Below are 22,159 nucleotides of genomic sequence, written 5' to 3' on the forward strand. Positions count from 1 at the left end.
TTCCACCATCTGCCCACTGGAAATAGTGTGGCCGCACTCCCTGAGGAGCCGAGGCCAATGCCATCACAGAGAGGGTGCCCCAATACCAACAGACTGCGCACTGTCTGCTGTAGCAGGCAGTGCACATTCCGAGGGGGCTGGGCAAGGGGGCCCATGCACTGCCCAAGACATGGTTGTGGGCAGTGCATGGGCCACCCTGTGGCCCATGCACTGCCTTTCCGCTGGCCTTTTCATGGTGGGCACCCCACCATGAAATGGCTGGTGGAAAGGGAAGTTGTGATCAGTACTGTGACGATAAACTCAGGGCCACCGTGGCTGACCACAACTTCAACCGCCGCCAACCTTCAGGATTTATGACCCTGGCGGTAACAGCGGACCCCTGGCACTGAACTTGTAATTAGGCCCTATATTCCTTTTTCAAAGAGCACTCAGTCTCATCACCCCAAATAGCTAGGGCAGTTGGCAAAGCCTAAAATAGATGTGAGCGACTGGAAGGTTCAGCAATAACTAAACAAACCTCTTTATAAACAAAGCAAGCACTGGAAAGAAAAATCAGAGAATTAACAGCAAAATATCATAAACAAACGTCTCCTGGCCTATTGAGAGCAATAACCAAGGCAAAATTTGAACTCAATTTTATATTCACTCCAAAAGCTGAATGGGTGTTATCCCAGAACACAAACAAGCAATATGAACAGGGTGAAAAGGCAGGACTATTGCTCGTCATGCAGTTAAGGCAAGAAACAACCTCACGGGTCATCCCATCAGTCAGAAATAAAAACATTAATTCACTGACCAATTCCCTAGATACAGCTGCAGAATTAAAATTATTTTTCATCTCTCTTTACACATCCAAGACTGACAATACATTACAACCAGAAAATTAATTTCTGGCAACCTCCTCCTCCCGAAACTGCGTGTCTCAGCTGCAGACCACCTTGAAAAATACATTAATGAAGAGGAAATAGCTGAATCTTTCAAAGTCATGCCAATTAACAAAGCTTCTGCAGAAGACCGTCTACCAATCAAATGTTCTAAAGTAAATGAATCAATAGTCATATCAGAACTCTGTAAAATCTTTGCAGAGGTGGCAACCAAAAATGGCCTTCGTTCTCAATTTAACAAAGCCATCTGATACATAGAATAGAAAAGGATCCACATATGTGCGCTAGTTACAGGCCCAATCTCTCTTATAAATATGGACTTGATAGTATTGGAAAAAATGCTAACCAACAGATTATGAAAGTACACATCACTATTGATCCAAAAGAATCAGGGAGGTCCTCATATCATCACATGAGAACTCTTATGGATTTGATAAGAGGAAAATCGCAAGCAGAGAAAAGCACCTGCAGTTTTTGTAAATGCCAGGAACACCTTGAACCATGTTGAAAGCTTATACATTTCAAATTTTAAAAAGAGCAAGTTTAGGGTCCAAGTTTCTTTTAACAAATAGGCTGACTGCCTCAGAATCCAACTGCTGCAGTAAAAGTGGTGGGTACAAGTCTGTCATCTTTCTATAGGAGCATCAGCCAGGGCTCCCTCCTCTGCTCATAACTCTTTCTATTGAAGCTAGAACACCAAGCAATAGCAATCCAAAAGTGACAGAGGGCGGAGGGCTTGTAATCACCAACTTGAGAAGTCAGAACATTCTTATACACAGATGACATACTGCTGGTGCTTTCTAACTCTGCTGCATCACTGGACAATGTACTGGAAATCATTTCTAATGTTCCAAATTCTTGGATATAGAATAAACAGACAATAGTGAAGCTCTCCTCATGAACACTTTTGCGATTAAATTATTGATCTCAAACTTCCCCTTTCAATGGATGTCAACATAAATAAAATATCTTGAATATGGTTCAGCCAAAGCACATATACGATAATTGCAGATAAAGTTTCAGCACTGATGGAACGGACAAAATTGAACTTTGAAAAGTATTTCAGATTTCACTATGGGTAAGAGGACAGCCACTAAAAATGGTAATATCCTTCAGTTTGACCTATGTTTTCAGTATGTTCCCTCTCAGAATTCCCCACAAACTGTTAAAAAAGAGTAACAAAAACATCAAACACTGCTTCTGGCACTTTCAGAAACCAAAGCTGAAGAAGAATAAACTGTATGCTGCCACATCGGAAGGCTTGAGAATGCCAAATATGGAATTATAATAACCAGCCTACCACCCTTCACACAACTTCCCTCTCTTCATCTGAGCCATACGAATTGGTGCTCACTCAACTCCACCAAACAGATATGGACAACCAATAAGCTACTATGGAGTGACAAATTACCAAAATCCTGAGAAACCGATGCTCCATGAGACAGAGATGCTATAGTTCTGAATTCATAGTAAACTAGAAATCCACATTCTTGCAACACCCCAGTGGGGCAAAATTGACAAAAGTGCGATATATTGGTTGAAATTATCAAATCAGGACATTAACTTTCTGAACCAAATCCAAACAAAGGGCACATTGAAGTATTTTACTGATCTCAAGGATGAATTCAACACTGTAACCAAAGCATGGAGGTTTTTACAGGGGAATCACTGCCTGACCAGTAAAGTCTGCAACATGCTCCTTGAAATAGCAGAATAAACAGACTACCAATATCTCAGACACTGGTGTCACTTCAAGTGAGGGATTACCGTTGTCTACATCTTACGGTTTGAAGAACTCTGCTCCAAGCAACTACATCAAAATCTCAAGCAGTCCTAGCAGGACAAATTTCTTAGATAATATTCCAACCAAGAGAGGACAGATCTGTTGGAAAGCCAGGATAATGGTCTGAGTGTTTAGGCAAAATATCAAGCGTAAAATATCGCAGTATAGAGTACTGTTGTAAAGAGTAGCAGTTTTTGGTGAATAATATTGTTTTCAAGAGTATTATTGTTTTTAATATTGTTTTCAGTATTATAGTTGTACAAAATATAATTTTTTGTTATTTTAATGTTTTTTAGTTAATGTGTTAGTCTTAGGTGTTATTATTGTTGGTATAATCATTATTACTATTATAAAACATAGTTTGTAATTGTATGAAACTTAGTATTTTTTCTTAATGTTATAGTGCCATAGTGGGTTATTTGGTTTGTAGGGTGATAGGATGGGATGCTATTTAATTTGAAATATGTTTGAGTTAATGGTAACTAGTTTCTTACTGATACCTTTTATTTGAGTATTAATTATGTAAACAGTTAGATCATATTTTGAATATTTTAAAGGGTAATTGTATTTTTTATTTTAGTTTTATTACTAAATACATTTCATTTTAGTAGTGGGTTGTGTTTATAGGGGTATATGTTGGTAAGTTAAAGTATACATAATTGAAAATTATTGTTAACTAGTTTTCAAGTGCTAATTATTTAATTGATTGTTAATTATGTAAACAGTTCAGTAGTGGGGGAACTGAGCAAACACCACCTTAACCTTCCATATCTGGATACCTTAGCTGTGGGCTGCTGGGCTTGTAGGGGTATAAGGTGTGTTAAATACACAAATGTATTTTAGTTAAATGTTAAGTAATTTTGTTAATTAAACAGTATCTGATTATCAATTATGTAAATACTTGATTTATTATTTATTGTGCAATTATACCATTTATTTAATTTTTTATTATATCGGTATTTTTGTTGAGATATTTTTTGTATTGTATTAAGTAAAGAAGAAAATAAATATTACATTTTCTAAAAAACTCATTTTTATTTATATGCAACTGCCCCGCATTTGTTCTCCGCCAGCCTTTTCACGGCGGTTGAACTGCCATGAAAAGGCTGGCAGAGAATATGGCTGTAAACAGCACGGCGGCACTGACTTCATCGCCGCCATAGCTGATTACAACCATGTTCTCTGCCAACCCATCGGGATCAAATATCCTGACAGAGACAGCAGTCTTTTGGCAGTCCGACCACCAGAGTCGTAGTGTGGCGGTCAGATTGCCACAACCGCAGCGGTCTGACCACCACCGCGAGTTTGGTGGCCTTGTGACCGCCAGACTCGTAATAGTGCCCTATGTCAACTTCAAGTGCACTGATGGGACAGCACCCTAAACTATATCTGGATAATGTATAAAATTTGAAGTTACAGCTTCTGTGCATTTTCTGTTTGTGGGAAATCCTCTATTCACAGGATAAAGACTTCTGTGGTACTTTTCTTCAGAGTCCCCAAAAGATGAAAACAGGAGGTTTTATGCCTTGATACATGGCCCAAAAATCCTTAGGGTCTCTCTCCCCATTACAATGTTACAGTACATTTTCTTGCAAAACTGACAGGCTGCTGTTTGATGATCCTGTCATAAACATCGCATACAACATTTATGGGGATGGAGACAGACATGTTCCGCCTGCACTTGGGCCAAGGTTAAAACCCTAACTTAAAAAGCTACAAAAAAGATCAAGGACTTGCCACAAGCATAAAGAAACACAATCCTCCCTTCTGTGGTGTAGCACCAGGTAGCGTAGATCCAACATCTTCATTTGGTGGTGATGTCTATGTGGCTCAGTGACCAAATCAACTCTGTCACCACTGGTGAATATTGAACTCTTGCTGGATCAAATTTTACGACTGGGGATATTTGAAAAGATGAGTGATTGGGAGAAGCAAACTTTTCCAAAATCTTTTGTATTGAGTATGGAAAATTTGTTGTGCCTTCAAGCGGTAACTGCCTCTCTGATAACTCTTTATCTCCAACAGATGCACTTTCAAACTAATAATAATTACTATTCAATTTATCACTGCTGAAATCTTCCATAAAGGCCTCCCCCAGCTCCATATTGACCTAAGTGTGCTTTTTGGATGATTTGTTCATTTTTGTACTTATGTAATTGCCTGATTCTTATGAGGCTTTAAGAGTGCCTCTAATCTAGTGAAACACCTAACATTAACTATCTATCTATACACTACCCTAAACAAAAAACCTTGAGAGGACACTAGACAACCAACAGAATTCAATATAAAGAAGAACTAACTTGATGCAGACAATTACTCAAAGCAGATTAGAACACTAAGGAAACTTCAGTGGTCCAGCAAGAATAAGTATACCAATAACTGAGCTTTATTCAACTTCTGAATGTGAATCAAAGTAATAAGAGAACAAGTTACTTACCTTTGGCAATGTCTTTTCTGGCAGATATTCTAAACATAGATTCCTCACCTTGTAAATTTCCCAGGTGCCACACTGGATCCAGAAGATTTTCATTGCAACTCCCTTGTGCACAGGTAGGTGGCACTGTGTGGCTATGCCCCAGATGTTTGGTCAGTGCCCCTATCTTTGTGCCACCTCTGCATGCAGACATCAATTTCATTTCGATCTTTGTCTGCACCATCAGACATAAGAGCCCACAGAAATCAAAATATGCCAGTGTGCAGAGCTCTAATGTTTGGAACATATTAATGGATTGTGAGTCCATTCCACAGAATGATGGATCAGTGAGTTAAGTAACTTGTTCTTCCCTCCAGATGACTTAAGGAGGTTTTGCTGCAGCTGAGTTCCCCTTGGGCACTCTGGATGCTGGTGGATTGACCCCCCTGCTTCTCCCTCGAAAGGACTGAGAGGCTTGTTGTTGATGCTGAGGCACGCTCTGGCATTGCCTTTCTTGATATCCCCTCTCAAAGCCTCAAAAGGGACAAAAATGTTAGGGGAACTAATGCACTGGCAGAGCCAGCCCAAGAGAACATGCCATTGCCTTACTGTATTTAAAACACTATAGGGCTGAATCCACCTTGTATGAAGAACAAGGTACCCCCAAAGGGGAGAGCCATCAGCAACTGCTGGAAATCACTGGAGAATCCAGTAGAATGAATACAAGTGCCACACTGTTGACGACTGCTCTACTCAAGCAGTCAGTTGTGTCCAGCCCCCATCACATGGAGTACTTCACCACACCCTGTCCATCTTCAATAAGGCATTGTAGGTTTGGCCTTACATCATCTGGGGCTATGGGTAAGATATCCACCAACATGTCAAATAACGCATGAGTGTATCTCCAGAGGAGGCATCTGTTACTGACAGACCTGAAGACAAAGATGGCCAATGAGAACACCCTTTGGGGCAAGCTAATGCCACTTGCGTAAGGGGGGTTGACAGCACACTGCCTCACATACAAGAACAGTTCACTCCTTTATATTATGGTAAATGAGGTATACAATATAGAGCTTAGTTCAACTTTTACTGTAGTTTTTCACCAAAGGTGGTGCAGATAGTACTGAAAATCTCTCGACATGTGCTTCTGGATTTCATCCTTCATCAGTAGAGAGAAGCAAAGAATTGTACTTCTCCTAGTAAAACTCCTTAATTGCTCCCTGCAGCAGAGCTCCACCCCCTAGGAGTGGAAGCACGCCATGGTTCTTCTTCTGCTGAAGAAAATTATTCTAGATCCTGATAGGTGCTCTAATTAAAGACCTATCTTCCGGCTCCCCATTTTGTCTAACATTTTGGAAAAACATGTCTGCAGGCAACTCTGTCTTCGTATAATCTCAGAATCTATTACACGACGCCCAGTCAGGGTTTACAGCAGGTCAGAGTACTGAGTCCGCACTTTTAGGAGTCACAGAACACCTTATGCAGCTCCTAGATAAGGATAAGGCACCAGCGCTGATTTTACTTGAACCCAGCGCCGCCTTCAATACTGTGTCCCCTGACACACTTAGAGGGAGACTTATGCAATTGCGCTTCCAGGAGAATGCCTTGGTTTGGTTTTCTCCTTCTTGGGGGGTCGTACCGTTCAAGTTTCCTCTGGTGGAGTATTGTGGACATATCACACTGTGGCTTCTGGAGTTCCTCAGGGATCAGATTTAAGCCCAGCGCTTTTTAGGGTTGAGCGTTCAAGCGATGTGGCCCGTTGTAATCTCTGTGTGGATTTAACCACACCCTTGTCATGCATCAGTTTGGTTGGCTCGTGGGCTTGCCTTTTAAAATTTGCTTGACTTCATGCATGCGTCATGCCTTTTCAGGTGTTTAGCCCTTCTCAAGAGCACCAGTAAACTACTGATAACATTCGAGACTCTGTGTTTTCCAAATGGCTTCTGAACTACAGTTTCTTTTTATTTCCTATGCAGAGTGATCTTGCTGGGCAATAGTTGAGCGCTTTGCATGACATCGACCCTGTTACATGGATAATTGCACTTTTGTCGGTTACAAGGATATTTGCACTTTTGCCGATACAGCTGACTGCGAGCAAACTTCTGGTTCCTTTTGTGTGTTTCCTTCACGCTCGCGGCGGCCGTCGGCTTGCTTATGTGAAACTGTTTTACTTTTCATTTTTAGTTTATATGGCAAGAAAAGTCCGGTTTGGAGTTTACAATGCTAAAAGCTCTAACTCGAGCAAATACGAGACCCATTGCATTGCAAATTTTTGTTAATATCTATGTGTGCCCTTTGGCCAAACTGGTAGAGCATTGTGGCCTTACTTTATTCTCTTACGCTGATTATACGCAAATCATTTTTTCACTATCATCCGCTCAGGACCACAGCGCTGTCTCTCTCAACTCCTGCCTGGCTCAGGTAGCCTCCTAGATGAATAAAAACTTGCTGAAATTGAACGGCAATAAAACAGAGGTGCTGGTCCTTGTAAAAAAAATCAGAGCCTCTGGGGGGGGGGGGGCACAGTATTGGTCAGCAACGTTGAGGAAGACTCCAACCCTCCTGCTTCTAAAGTCAGGAACTTAGGGTTTTTGAGTGATAATAAGCTCTCCATGAAGCAACAGGTGGCAAAGGTATCTGGAACTTGTTTTGTCACTACGGAATGGCAACGAAAATTCATCTGGATGCTTCCTACATCTGCCCAAAGAACTGTAAAACAGGCACTTATTCAATCTCGCCTGGACTATGGTAACATCCTTTACTTGGGTGCTGAAAAAGCCTCTCTGAGACACCTGCACGTAGTGCAGAATGCGGCTGTAAGGATGATTTGTCGACTGCCAAATCATGCCTCACTTACTTCCCTCTGCTGCAAGTTGCTTGGGCTAGAGGTGGAAAAATGAGTCCATTTCAAGGCTCTGTGCTATGATTTTAAAGGGAGGGCAGGCACTGTTCCCCACCATATTAACGGTTCGATAAAACCATATTGAACCTCTCGCTACCTGTGTTCTAGCAACCTCTCCCTGTGTGTTGTCCCTAAGATTAAGCTCACCTGCATGGAAGGCTGCTCCTTTTCATTTATAGGCCCCAAGCTTTGCAACTTTCTGCCAGAACAAAAGAGATCCTGCACATTGCTACCAGCTTTCCGCAGACAATTAAATACATGTTTTTTTGAAACATCTAAGCCAGATACTCCTATCTGTTTGCTATTAACGTCAGGAAACCCCAAGTGGGTAGCTGTCTGCACTTTATAAGCATTTTAATTAACTTTCATCTGGTGTTCCTGGAAATGCTGTGTAAATCTGCCAATTTGTAATCTGTATGCTGATCGGACAGCAAGAATTTAATTTTGCTGAGGTATCTGACAGTGTGCCCGGCTGTGAGCGCAACAGCAAATTTGCACGGCTCTGTTTGAGAGCTTCTCTGAGTTATCCGCACCCCTTCTTTAATACACTAAAAGTTGGCTTACACAACATTATGTTCCCTTCCTGCATCAGTGATTCGCGTGATATCATCAGTGTTTTCACTAACTCAGGACACTCACCCTTCCAGAACCTTCAAACTACTTGCTGGCTCATTCGGTGTCACTACAACCTCTACGGTATGTCTCCCACGACCCACATGTCTTGGCCTGGTACAGTAAATACAACACCTTGGCAGCACATATGGCTGTGTCTATTAGAAATGGCAAAAACAAGCAACACAAGATCATCTACTAAATCAGCATGGTACATGTGTGTTTTTGCATGCATTTTCACTCATTAACACTGCCTAAGCTAATTAATCCTTTTGCGTCACAATGTCTTCCATACGCTATTCCCTGTACCCTACACACTATCTTTATACCTTTGCAATCCAATATGTCTGCCTGTCTACATAATTTCCTATCTTTATGTCTACTTAATTACCTGCCAATCTTTAGCCATCTGTCTGTCTATCTACCTGTCTAACTATCTTCCAGTCTGTCTTTGTCTGTCTAGCTACTTGTCGGTCTATCTACCTCCATGTTTGTCTGCATATGTAGCCTTTTTATCTACCTACCAGTCTATCTTTTAACATGCCTATGTACCTATTAGCCCGACTATCTACCTATCGATCAACCAGGCTGTTCAACTTTATCAGTCGATCTAGCTATGCAACCCTTTTTGTCTATCTAATTACCTTTCCATCTACCTACCTGCCAGTCTTTCTGACTGCCTATCAATCTATCTACCTATCTGTCTATCAACATATCCGTTTGGCTACCTAACTATACAAACTTCTCTAAATGTATTTGCAAGTCTTCCTTTTTACCTATCTTTTCAATGTTTATAGAGCTGTCACTAAATGTGAAAAACAGATTCTGTGGCATTTTAGAGAATGTAAATTGTAATAAAAAGCATACTTTAAATTAGAAAGAACCAGTCGTGCTAGAGATCTGTGTTGTAGAAAATATGGTAGAGAATGCCTTAACAAAGAGCTCAAAGAAAGCACGAGAATAAAAAGAATACTTTAAAAAAACTTGGAACTCATCACAAAATAAAGACAGAAACGGTGTACTGTGCATTTACCCTAATCTACAGTGGGAGAAACCTGAACAGAATCAATTGATGCACTGCATTCTGGGAACTCTCATCTAAAGAGTGCTGATGAAGTTCCTAAGGAGACAGGCAAGGACCCGTTAGCCAAACTAAAGTGAAAAGGCACTAAAATAAAAGAGCACTTGTTAGTGAATAAGAAAGCTAAAAAAAGCGCCCCATGTTTGCAAATTGGGAGCCGGGCTGAACCTGTACAGACACGCTGTACAAGTGTTTGTTCCTTCTCTCTCTTCTAAAGAATACGAATCTGGATCGCATCTCTCAGTGGAAAATGTACGTTTCTTTTTTTAACTGTTGAAAGCTGGGCCTAGTGAATGAGGTTTTAATATCAGAAAACTGTTGAGGCCTGGGGTACTTTGGAACCAAGGAGTGTGCTTGGAGGTAGCAGGTCTTGCACCCGCTTGCCAGTGTGAAGCTCTCTTAAAGGAGGCAAAGTGAAGCACTGAGCTGAGGAGAAAGGGCTCAGTAAAACTAATTTCCTGCTAATCCACCCCGCACAAAATGAGACAGGTGTTTACAGTGTATGCCGCCAATGCTTGGGGGCGAGGGGGTGGATTCAAAGGGCTTCTGCTAGGCACTGTACTCTTCCCCTGCAGTTTGACGAATAAATGTTTGAGCTACTGTTCGCCAAGACATGAACTGCAGATGTCCTCGTGCAAGTTACTAAGCTATCGATTATGAAATGACATTGCTGTTGGGTGGAACTAAGTATTTAAAACAGCTTCCTTTAGTTGCGTCCACTTGCCAAGAATATTAAGAAATAATAGTAAGGATCGTAGCTAAAAACTTAAACTGAAATCATGTGCTTACTTTATCCCTGTGCGTCAACTGCTGGCTTATGACATCTTCACAGATGCTGGAAGAGGGAACAAGATTGTGCAGCTGGAAGAAAAGCTCCACACTTCGTTGATGGTGCTGAGGTGTTCCGTCGCCTAACTGGTCCCACAGGGTCAAAGCGACGTGCTTAAGACACAAAAACAAAGTGTAAGCATTGTGAAACATACTTGCTGTTGTGAAAATTCTGCTTGAATAGAAAACTTAAAGCAGAACATGTTCTAAACACACATGACAATACATAAATAATGTAGGATTTATATAAAACGGTCATGTAATGGATCTTGCAAACACAACAGCAGCTAACACATAGTTCAGGTTACTAGATCACACTGTAAATACGTATTTCATAGCATGATTGTAATTGAAGATTACTTGTGCAATGGCTCCACTAATCATCACATCATATTCACACTGGTCTACAAATTAGTGGTTTGCCTTGAGAAACTGTGAAATAAGTTTACAGTTACGTTCAGCACAGGTCTTTGATACTAACCAGGTGTATTTCAGCGAAGTGAATGAAATACTCAGCTGACTAAAAAACACAGTTGTATGATACCTCGCAACTATAAATCAAGGGAGTAGCTAAAGCGAGCGGGGGGGGGAGGGGGGAACCTCTTGCCCACCACCCCGTCACTGAAAAGCAGGACACCTTTATATAGATGAAGACAGATCTCCGAGGGTGCATAAAGAAAGCTGAAATGTCTAAGGACCAAATGGATGTGTCTGAAGGCTGGGAGTCAATCTCTGAAGGGCACCTAAGTGAGTCTGGAGGTGGCTCAGAGATCATGCTCTTGATCTCAAAAAGTGAAACAAGTGTTTTTGAGGGCCTTCTGGAGGTGTTTGAAAACAAGAGGCTGGCCTTGGGAGTGTTAGAACTAGCTATGGGTGGCCAAGTGCAAGCCCTGGGTCTCTAAAGGATGTGCTGGAAATATTTGAGGGCACACCAACGGTCTCTGATTAGGAGTATTTACAGCGCAGCTGAGCTCAGGGGAAAGTATATGTGTCTCTGAGAGCAATCACTTTGATTATAAGGGATCCTGTAGTTATCTGAGGGAATACCAAGAGTACAAGACCACAAATAAAATATTTAAACATAAGATGTTGGTGTCTCAAGGTAGGCTGAGAGGCAACTGGGTGTGTCAAAGGGCCAGACAGAGTGATCTAAGGAGCAGGATGACAACTTGCTGGAAGTCTATAAGTGTCTGTTTAGACGTCAACCTACTAACAGGAGTTTCCAAAGGCCTGGCTGGAATACCTGAAGGCAGGATTTTGGGCCTCAGACAGAATTTCAATGAGATCTAATGACTAACTGGAGGTGTCTGAATGAGGGCCAATGCCCTAATGTCTATCTAATGACCAAATAGGAATGTCTGAAGGTTGTCTTAGGCTTAGGATCTCTGAGGGTTTGCTGAAGATCCCTGATGGCTGATTAATGGACGTTGAGGGTGAGCTGTGGTTAATTCAGGGCAGACTAAAGATGTCTGTTGCCTGTCACATAGCGTCTGAAGGCTGGCTGGTGGTGGCTGATGTTATGCCATAGGTATCTGAGGTCCATCTAGAGCCAGTACCGGACCAGCTTGCGGTGTCTGATAAAAAGCAAAGGGCCACTACGGGTGTACAGCACACTTGGAGAGCTTTCAGCAGAAGACCAAGGAAGATTGGAGTTCTTTGCAACTCTTTGAGGTCAGACTGAAAGTGACTATGAACCATCCATGGGTGTCTGAAAGCTGCTGGAAGTCCTGTATGAGTCAGCTAGTTGTGCCTGAAGGTGAAGGTCAGCACAGGCTCACTAATAGCCCAGCATGGAGTGGTTAAAGGCAGATGATTGTCTCCGAGATAGCCTGTGAGCCCTTGAAAGCCTGCTAGATGTGCTGAGAGGCGAAGTGAGATCTTCAAGGCTTGGGGGCATTGTGGAAGAACCAGCAGAGGGTGACCAAAAGGCAGACTTATCTTCTCTTAGAGCATGCTGGAGTTCCCATCAGGGCATGCTGAAGGTTTCTGTTGGGGCATCAAGAGCTTCTGAGGACATGGCAGGGATATTTACCCAACTGTGGATAAGTGAAGGTACGATGAAGGTCACTGGTGATATGCAAAAGGGTCTATATGGGCCAACTGGCTCCAAATGGTATCTGAGGGCACCTGAAGGAAGATAGAGGGTTTTTATTATTGTACGAGGACCATCTGGAGTGGCTGAAGGCAGGCGGAGGGCCGAATGAGGGATATACTGTATTGTGTAGGCAGAATACCAGCTAGGAGTAACTCAGGTTATCCTTGCGGTGTCTGAAATAATACTGAGAGTTTCTGTGGGACTTATGTAGGTGTTTAAAGAATAGTTGGGGGTGATTTAGCATGGACTGATGTCTTGGGGAGGTATCTAATGAATAAAAGGCCTGAATGTCTCTCATCACATGCTGGAAGTCTCTATGATGTTGGTCTGGAGTGTCTGAGGTTGAGCCAGAGGTGCTTACTAGTTAGCTTGGGGCATCGACAGACAGACAGAATGGAGTGTAGCACAAGAAGTGCTGGTGGAGCTAATTTCAAGCTTTTGGACACTGGGGTATCTCAAACAGTTGGAGAGCTGAAGCTGCTGTATTATACCACCTTAGACAGTGGTCAATGTTTGTTACTGTAACTTTAAACAAGAGTGTTGGTTCAGGATGAAAATGCAGTTCTATGGTAATTACAGAACATACCACCCTAGCATAATAGAAAGCAAAATAACAACAGATTAACATAACCTGGCACAACATAACTGAACATTCAAAACAGAATGCAACACAACAAACAGTACAATACAACACAATTAAAAAATACAGGTAAAAAATATAACAGAAAAAAAAAAAACACAACACCATAAGAAAATGAACACAACAAATATGAACAAATGTTGTCACGTATTACCACACCCAGAAATCTACCTTCATGATACTGTGGAAAAATGTGTTTGAACCAAGCCCTTTCTAATCTACCACCAAGGACATGTAATAGTGATAGTCAAACATTTTAATAGTGATCAGGACCAAGGTCTTTTGGGCATATATGATTCCATGAGAAGCATCTCTAAGTTTAAGTGCCATATGGTATTTAAAGACCAGCTCTGTGTGTCTGATAGACTGCTAAAGGCCTCTGATAGTGACACAATGGTATTTCTTTGAAGGTTATGTGGAGGTGACCAAGGCAGTTGGTGGTTTTTGAACCTCACTGAGGAATCCAACGTAATGCAGTAATGTAAGAGGACCAGTTGAAATGTCTGAAGCAGGGCCGTTAAAAGGAAATAAGCCAAATAAATGTTTCCATTCCCAGTACCTCTGATGTTCTGAGGTCTAGTGTATTTTCTGCGCTCAGAGGACAGCAAGAGGTTAAAAAACAAAGTCTATCTCCATGCCCTAACCTGCGGCGGCAAGGGAAGGATACAAGAAAACAAGGTTGCTTAAAATATATTGCTGAGCTTAACTCTCACAAAACATAGGTCATATGCAAACCCACTCAATCTAAGTGGGAGACCTCCCACTGCTCCTAGAAAATGGGGATATTTTGGCTTCCCCCTCCCCCTATAAATGCAAGTTAAAGGAAAAATTAATTTCCTTCCATTTTAATCTCTAAATCTCCCAAAACGTGCTGCATAGTGCAGGTTTGACCTGCTTAGATCTGGGTCTACCATTTACTGGTCTGTATCAAAAATGTAGTTACACAAAATAACTGTTTATAGGACACAGTCCCACGTGTCAAGTGGGCACATTCATGTATGACATTTTCAGTCAGTCTTGACTTGTTTTGAAGCCAAAAATACGTAGCAATCTAGTATTCTATGCCACACTTGAAAAGTCATGACTTGGTGTTTAGCTGACATGCTACTTGCAGGATCCTGTACGCAGATTTCCTTCACGCCCGGAGATTAATCAGTTTGCTTTTGTGTGCTGTGTTTTGCCATTCTGTTATGGTTTTATCTTTCAGCTGATGTGCATAATGGGCTAGAAGACAAAGCTAGCTGCCTGCCGTAACAATTTTTCTACTGGATACTCTGTCTATCCCCAGAATCCTCAGCTGTTGAACAAAACCAGGCAGCAGACTGGATCCATAAACGTAAAAGCTACCACATTACAACAAGGGAGCATTTGCTTTAGAAGGACGCTGTATGTGACATCAGGTGACATCACTGAAGCCATATAGCACCCACCCTGGTGCAACACGTCAGCTTCCTTTCCATTTTTCCAAGCCTTCAAGTTGAGAGGTAGATTCAAATCTACAGAATTGTGCAGCACCAAAATTAAAAGTAGAATCTTATTAACTCACGCTATAACGCAGCCATCACATGGGGAGGCAGGCCAGCAGGTGAGGAATCTGCAGGTAGACAGAATATTTCTTAAAAAGATCATTACCGTAGGTAAGTTTTTCTTTTGATAGATACTTCCACCTACAGATTCCTTACCTATAGAACAGATTACAGAGACATATGCCTAAAGAGGAGGGGTGGTGGCTGTCTAGATAAGGAAATATTGTAGAACTAACCAGACAAAGTGTTCATCCCTGCACGCTTAAGAGTGTAGGCAGTGGTGCTTGGCAAAAGTGTGAACAGACACCCAAGTTATCGCCATAAGGATCTCTGCCATGGGAATACCTCTGGAAATGGCAGATGTGGTGGACTTAGCCCTGGTGGAATTTTCCCTGATTACTTCTGGAGACTCTCTCTTGGCCAAAGCATAGGAGAACTTGATGCTGAAGATGATCCATTTTGAAAGGGTCTTTGTCTGCACTGAGTTTCCCTTTTCGGCATAACAGTACCCAATAAAGAGATGATCATTCAGCTGCATGTCCTTGGTGCGGTCTAGGCGAACTACTCTGTCAGTAATAAAATCACAAGTGCAATTTGGGAGAAATGTACCGCTGGCCACCACGGGAAAGACAGCATTGTCAAAAATGTGCTAACTTACAAACCTACCTGTAGGTCTCACCCACGATTTCTTTAAACAAGACTTAAAATTGAATTAGTATTTGTACAGGAAAGTGCAGGTGGACTACCCCTCCAGTTAATGATCAGAGGTTTACGGAGAAATCTCATCTTAGGAAACAAAAGCCACTGCATAGCCTTGAAAAAACTGCTGCTGCCAGCTGGAGGGGCGGCCTAGGAGCCCCATCTTTCAAAGTCTATTATCTGGCAGCCCCGCTGCAATAGGTGGCTAGATGTTTGGTGGGACTTAACCTGGAAGAAAGTGGTCATGGACCGGGCCCCTTAACACTGATCACAATTAGAGCCTTCCTGCTCCCCAGTGTCCTACCAAAGTCTCCTTGGTCCTTGCAGGTGCTAGTGGCTCGTAGATGTATTGTCAGGGTGCACCCTTACACTTAATGTATCCCCATACGCACTGGTATTTCCATTGCTAGACCTCCCATGCTTCCCTGGTATGTACTCTGCCACAGACTTGCGCAGCTGCCAAGAACGTTTGCTGGTCACAATCTGTGACCTTTTTTCAGATCAGCACTTCCTTTCCATCGACCAGCTCCAAACGGACTATGATGTCCAGCCGGGACAATTCCTCATTACTGGCAAATATGTAACATGTCAGGTTCTCTGGTCTACCCAGGATGAGGAACCAACGACCCACACTGTCCTCCAAACACAGCACACTTTTGGAGGCAGCCATCACTTGATCAAATGGATTTATAAGGTGTTGCAAGACCTCACCAGCATTTCCCCGGCAACATTACGGAACAAATGAGAGAACGACTTGGGAGGGTGTTTTATACTGACTGGAAACAAGCCTTGGTGTTCTTCAAACAGGTCTCTAGAAACACCCATTTTAAAAGTATCTAGTTCTCCACTCTTCACTGAGCCTACTTGACTCTTGCACAGCTCAACAGCTATTGCCCCACAGCGGAACTCTTCTGCCCGATGCCATTCGGTGGAAGTGGAGCTGCCTTCTGCAGTGCTCTTGTGACCTACTGGCAAGCGACACATGAAGCACTGTGAGAGGTCATGGGGCTCACTGACATTTCCACATGGGAGGCTTGTGCCCTAGGCATATTTAAGTGAAAGAAGCGCTACGTGGTGAGGACAAGCTTTGATGGCATGGCACTCATGTTGGCTAAGAGGATACTCACTCTCCAAATGACCACCCCTTCTGCACCTCTGGTGGAGTCATAGTATGGAGCAATGTGCAAGGGAAGGAGAGGCTACAACCCTACACTATAAAGAAACACATCACCTACACAAACACCCAATGTCACAAGAATGGGACACTCTTCTTACTCATTTGCTACAGCTTACATCCAATAATGACCTCTCCCAGTGAACACTATTGGACTTGATTGGTCCCTCCACGGTGTCCCAGCATACATTCACTGGTCTTCTTCACCCAATGCAATCCCAGGCTCTCCCTCCTACTCTCTCTATCCCTTTACTACCAGGACCCCCAGCTGTATCCCCCCCACCATTCCCCCCAGTGGGAAAGAACTAGCCATTTCAACACTCTGTTTTCTCTGCCAACAGAACATGCCTAGCACTGCCAAGATGTTGCCCCTACACATAGCCTAGCCGGTCACTGTCCGAATTTGTGTTTCTCCTCCCTCCCAGTTCAGAGATTCCACCCTGCTGGGCTAATAATTCCATCTCTGTTTATGTTTCTTTATGTAATGTCCTACTGTACGAGTCGATGCATAATTCAACAATGTACAATCACACCAATGATAACTTTCTTTTCACTGTACTGAATTGCCATTGATCACTTCTGCGACTCCCCACCCTAGGGGTTCTTATTGCTGTACTAATGTCTTCTGATAAACACAAATATAAACAGTTTTCAAAAAAATGTCCTTGGTGCAGTCTTAATAGTAGTTGAATGCCCGCCAGGGATCCAACCAATGCAGAGCTTCTTCCACTTACTGGGATGGGGCGGAAAGCAGACCTGGTTCAGAACACCAACTTGTCAGGGTAAAAAGACATAAGGGGGGACTGGAACTGAGAGCTTGCAACTCGCTGACACCTCTCCTGAACTGGATGAAGCGATACTCACCAAAGACACTGTCTTTAGAGTTAACATTCTTAAGGGACAACTATTTAGGAAAACTAAATTCAGGAGCAACTGGGAAACATCAAAATGGGTTTGAGGTTATATATTTATAAACTACTTTAGAAAACACATAACTATAGGGGATTTGGAAAGGGAAGGGTGGTTTGGCAAACAGAGGAATGCAGACAACACAGCTAAATACCTCTTGACAGTACCTATTAAACAATCTCTCTGAGCAAGGAATATTGTGTATTGCAGGACCTGTGAAAGCTTGGCCTGTAAAAGGTCCACACTGCTGTCTGCACACAAAGCAACAAAATGACTTGCCTCAGTAATAGATTTGGTGGAGAGGCGCTGCACTGACAAGATGATGTTTACCACCTCCGCGGACATCTGAAGTAAAATTGGAGGTCCTCTCACAACCTAGAAGAATGGGGTTAAGAACCATTCTTCCCCTTCCCCTCAGACTTGCAGTTAAGGACCAGTATGAGTGGAAGACATACCTGGGGACATATGGAGAAGTGCAATAGATCTGCATGCCCAACCCTTCTCAGCTAATTTGGGATGCTGAGAATGACATAGGTCCGGTCTTAGCAAATCTTCCTCAGAACACACGGACTAAGGGGTACGGGGGAAACGCCTAATGCATCTGAAAGTTCCACTTCAACTGAAATGCCTCCCTAAGGCCGCCTTTCACGGATAATGGAGGGCCCAAAACTGCCGGCACTGAGCATTTTCTGAGGAGCCAAACAAATGCATCAGAGGTGTGCCCCACTGGACAAAGATGTCCTGGATGACCTCCTGTAGAAGATGCCATTTGTAGTCTACCTTCAGACACCCTGCTAGGTGTTTGGCAGTGATCCATACCCCTTGGTTATGTATTCAGGACCAGAATCCCAAAGCTTCCAGACAAAGGAGATGAGACCCTACTCCCTTGTTTGTTGACATACCACATCACAGGTATATTGTCCCTCAAGATCTGGATGGTCCAACCGTGGATGGGGGGGATGAATGTCTTGAGCACCAGCCAAAATGACCACAGTTCCAACAGGTTGATGTGAAAATCCTGTTTTTCTGGAGACCAGATGATCTCCCCACACTAGGGTGGAGGCATCCGTTACTACCATAGCCACAGGTGGAGAAGGAGAGAAGGCCATCCCGCATGTCAAATTTGCCTTGTTCCCCCACCAAGAAGGAGTCCAACATGCCTACAGCCCTGTATGGCAGCCACTGTCTGCAGAGGCACCACTGCAGGGCCCTCGGGTACCAACATGCATGCATGACTAGAATAATACAGGAAGCTAGCAGACCTAGGAATCAGAGAACCTTTAGAACTGCAATTCTTGCGCCTTGCTGGAAGGATGGCAACATTTCCTGCATGTCAGGAAATCTTTCCAGTGGAAGCAAGATGTGGAGAGGGTGGGGTCCAGTACAGAGCCTATGATTTGGAGTCAGTGGGAGGGCCACAGATGAGAATGGGCTCACTGATCGAAAATCCCAGGTCCAATAGCAGGGAAACTGCTGACTGCAAATGGAGCAACACTACCTCTGGCGAACTCCCTTTGATTAGCCAGTCATCCAGGTGCATGACGATAGGGGTACCAGACTTTCTACTATATGCCGCAGCCACTGCCATCACCTTTGTAAAGACTTGAGGTGCCAAGGTTAAGCTAAAGGGTAGTACTGCAAATTGATGGTGCAGAGAACCCACAACAAACTGCTAATACATCTGATGCAACAGCAGATTAGGGATGTGGGAGTATGCATCATGCACGTCAAGATAAAGCATTCAGTCTCCAAGCTCCCAGGCCAGTAGTACATGAGCTAGGGTCAGCTTTTTAAGGAAGAAGTTCAGGTCTCAGAAATCCAGGAACAGACACAGACCGCCATCTCCCTTGGGCACCATGAAGTAACATTTGTAACATTCCTGGCCCTTTTCCTGTTCCAGAAACAAAACCACAGCTCTTATCTTTACAAGTGGTGCCACTTCCTGTTGACGAATGGCCAGACAGTCTTAGGGAAAGACAGAGGTGGGAGGAATAGGTGGTGAACCCTGAAGGAAAGGGAGGGTGTAACTGCTTTCCACAATCTGAAAGGCTTCTGGTCTGAAGTGATGGGCTTCCAGGCGGAGAGAAAAGAGGACACTCTTCCTTCCACAGGCTCCTGACGGAGGAAGGCAAGTTAACTAGGCTTGCTTTCCTGAAGGTGCGGAGGAGAAGGGGGGTTGCTTAACAGAGCTCAGCCCCTTTATCTGGATCTACCTCTATGCTGCGTGAACAGTTGAATTAGCTGTTGCTGACCCTGTGGCTGGTACTGCTGCCTCTTGCAAAAGTAAAACCCTCATTGAGAAGCCACAATAATGTTGAAATTGATGGTAATCCCTGAAGGTGAAGGTGGCTACAAGCCCAGGAAATTAGCAGAAACCTTGCTGGTCTTGAAACGCTCTAACATGGAATCGGCTTTGTAGCCAAACAAGTGTATGCCATTAAAATGTAGATCCATCAAGCTATTCTGTACATCCACAGAAAAGTGTGAGGTTCTTAGCCAAGTGTACCTCCTGATTGAGATTGAGGTACTCATCGCCGAAGTCGGCTGTGTCCAGTCCCTACTTAATAATGTGCAAGAGGCATTCTGTCTGTCCTGAACCACTTCTTGAAAGTGTTGGCGCATGCCTTCAGGCACATGAGGAACTGCCATTTCGGCCATGTCACCTGGGGAATGTGTGAATCTTGCTAGAAGACAGCTAAGATTAATGGATTTTAGCACCATGCTGCCCGCAGAGAAAGATCTTTTTCCTAAGTCTCTAACCGTTTCAACTCTCTCCCAAGTGTCCTGAGCAGAAAGCCCATGTCACAAAGCTTTCAGGCTCAGGATCAATAGAGAGAAACAGCTGACAACCCAGAGCAGGATGATACCGGCAAGCAATAGGCTTGTTAAGCGTCGTGGTAAAGGATGCTTTCTCCCACTCTGCCATGACTGGCTCTAGGAGGGCCTCAATCAAGGGGAGAAGGGGCTTTGCTGTAGTGCTTCATGGCAGGAGCACCTCAGTGAGGACATTAGTTTTAGTTTCTACAGTCGGGATTTGCAGATCTATTGCCTCAGCAGCCTTCACTATCAGCTTATGAAGAGACATCACTTAAGGTGTTTGCGGTCCAGAGGGGAAGTCCATGACGGTTGTCTCAATGTGCTTGTGCTCCAACAGTGTGTGTATAGGGCAGTGGTGCCTTTGAAGGCAGAGGGAAAGCTGGAGGCAATTCTTTCATATTGCAGCACTAAGGTCTTACTTGCGCATCAGCCACCCAAACATTAGAAATAAAAGAGAGCCTATAGACAAGACGACACTGCAGCCATCTTTAACTGGGTGAAATTAAATGAGGAGAAATAAGTCATAAGTTTTAGTTAAAGAAGTACTTCCAGCGACTGGATAGTCTTCTGGGGCAAATTGGTTTAGTAGGTTATTTAAAGCCAGCATTCAGTCACCAGTTTGCTTGGTATCATTGTGTGTTGGTGAGTTTATTCTGCTGTCACAACTTCACACCCATCCTTCCCGTGGGGACCACCTTTTTAGCTTGAGACTACTAGACAGCGCATGTGCATGAACATAAAGGGGCTTGGAGCCTGCCCATTGCTTACCATTGGTTGGATTTATTTGTCACTCATTTGCCTGCTTCTTATTTGTGTCACAAATTTTCAAACTTGTGTTTGTTCCTCCCGTGCAGCATTGCCTCTTTATCATGTGTGTTTGCCTGGTGTCAGTGCTTGATGTTAGGGAAAAACTTTTTTTTTTCTTGCGTAAGCACTCACACAGAGTGCATGTGTTTTCAAGCCGTTTCCTTGTGTATTTCTCTCCCCCTTGTGCAGTCGCCTTTCCTGTTGCGCTTCTGCCCCCTACCGCACTCCCTCCCTGTTGCTCTCGCCTGTGGGCTGGTCCGTGTTGCATCCTTCCCCCACACCCTCTCCTGTGATGCTTCCACATCTCCCAGCTGACCCATGTGGCTTCCATGTCTCCTGTCTGCCCTGCTCAGCACTTCACCATTACTGCTAACAGTAGGATGGTTGTGGAAGCAGCTGGTCAAGTAGCAATTCCAATCAGCACATCATCTATCAAATATCCGGTCACAATCTTTAACTTCAACTTTTCCCCAGACCTAATGGCTTGTTACAGGTGCAACTGGAAGGTGACTAACTCTACCTCACTCTTTGCCTGGTAGAAGACACATTACTTACAGTTTCAGAGCCCTGCTGGCTTGTTTACGAGATGCACTTGACAGAACAACCTCTGCCCCAGCTCTAATGATTATTTACAGGTGTATGAATATGTAACTTAGTCTGAGGCAACCTAACGTAACATTTACTAGCACATCTGACGTCACTAACTCTGTCCCAGAACTGCAGCCTCTAGGTGAATCTAACATGTGAATGCCTTTGCCTATATCCACCAAGCCTGTCAGCTGCAACTCCTCCAGTCCTATTTGCCTGTCAAAGTTGCACCTGACATGTGGCTAACTCTATCCCTGTCCCAATGACCTCTATAGGAATTATGTTGGAAGATGATTGACTCTGACCGTGCCAAGTGGATTTTTAGAATCTTGGGTCTGTCACAAATTCTCCCACTCCCTACAGATCAGTCTTCTATCCATCACTATTTGCCTTCCAAGCTT

General features: G+C 43.5%; 1 protein-coding gene across 3 annotated transcripts in view; it reads right to left on the reverse strand.

Annotated features, from left to right (window-relative positions):
* Positions 1-22,159, reverse strand: part of DOP1A (DOP1 leucine zipper like protein A) — a 694,260-nt gene that overhangs the window by 361,698 nt on the left and 310,403 nt on the right. For all 3 annotated transcript variants that reach the window (XM_069235613.1, XM_069235614.1, XM_069235612.1), the window contains one exon: positions 10,465-10,617. In XM_069235613.1, coding sequence (XP_069091714.1) covers positions 10,465-10,617 — 153 coding nt within the window. The remainder of the gene's footprint in view (positions 1-10,464; positions 10,618-22,159) is intronic.

The sequence above is a fragment of the Pleurodeles waltl genome, chromosome 5 (genome assembly GCF_031143425.1).
Source record: "Pleurodeles waltl isolate 20211129_DDA chromosome 5, aPleWal1.hap1.20221129, whole genome shotgun sequence".
Classification (NCBI taxonomy): domain Eukaryota; kingdom Metazoa; phylum Chordata; class Amphibia; order Caudata; family Salamandridae; genus Pleurodeles; species Pleurodeles waltl.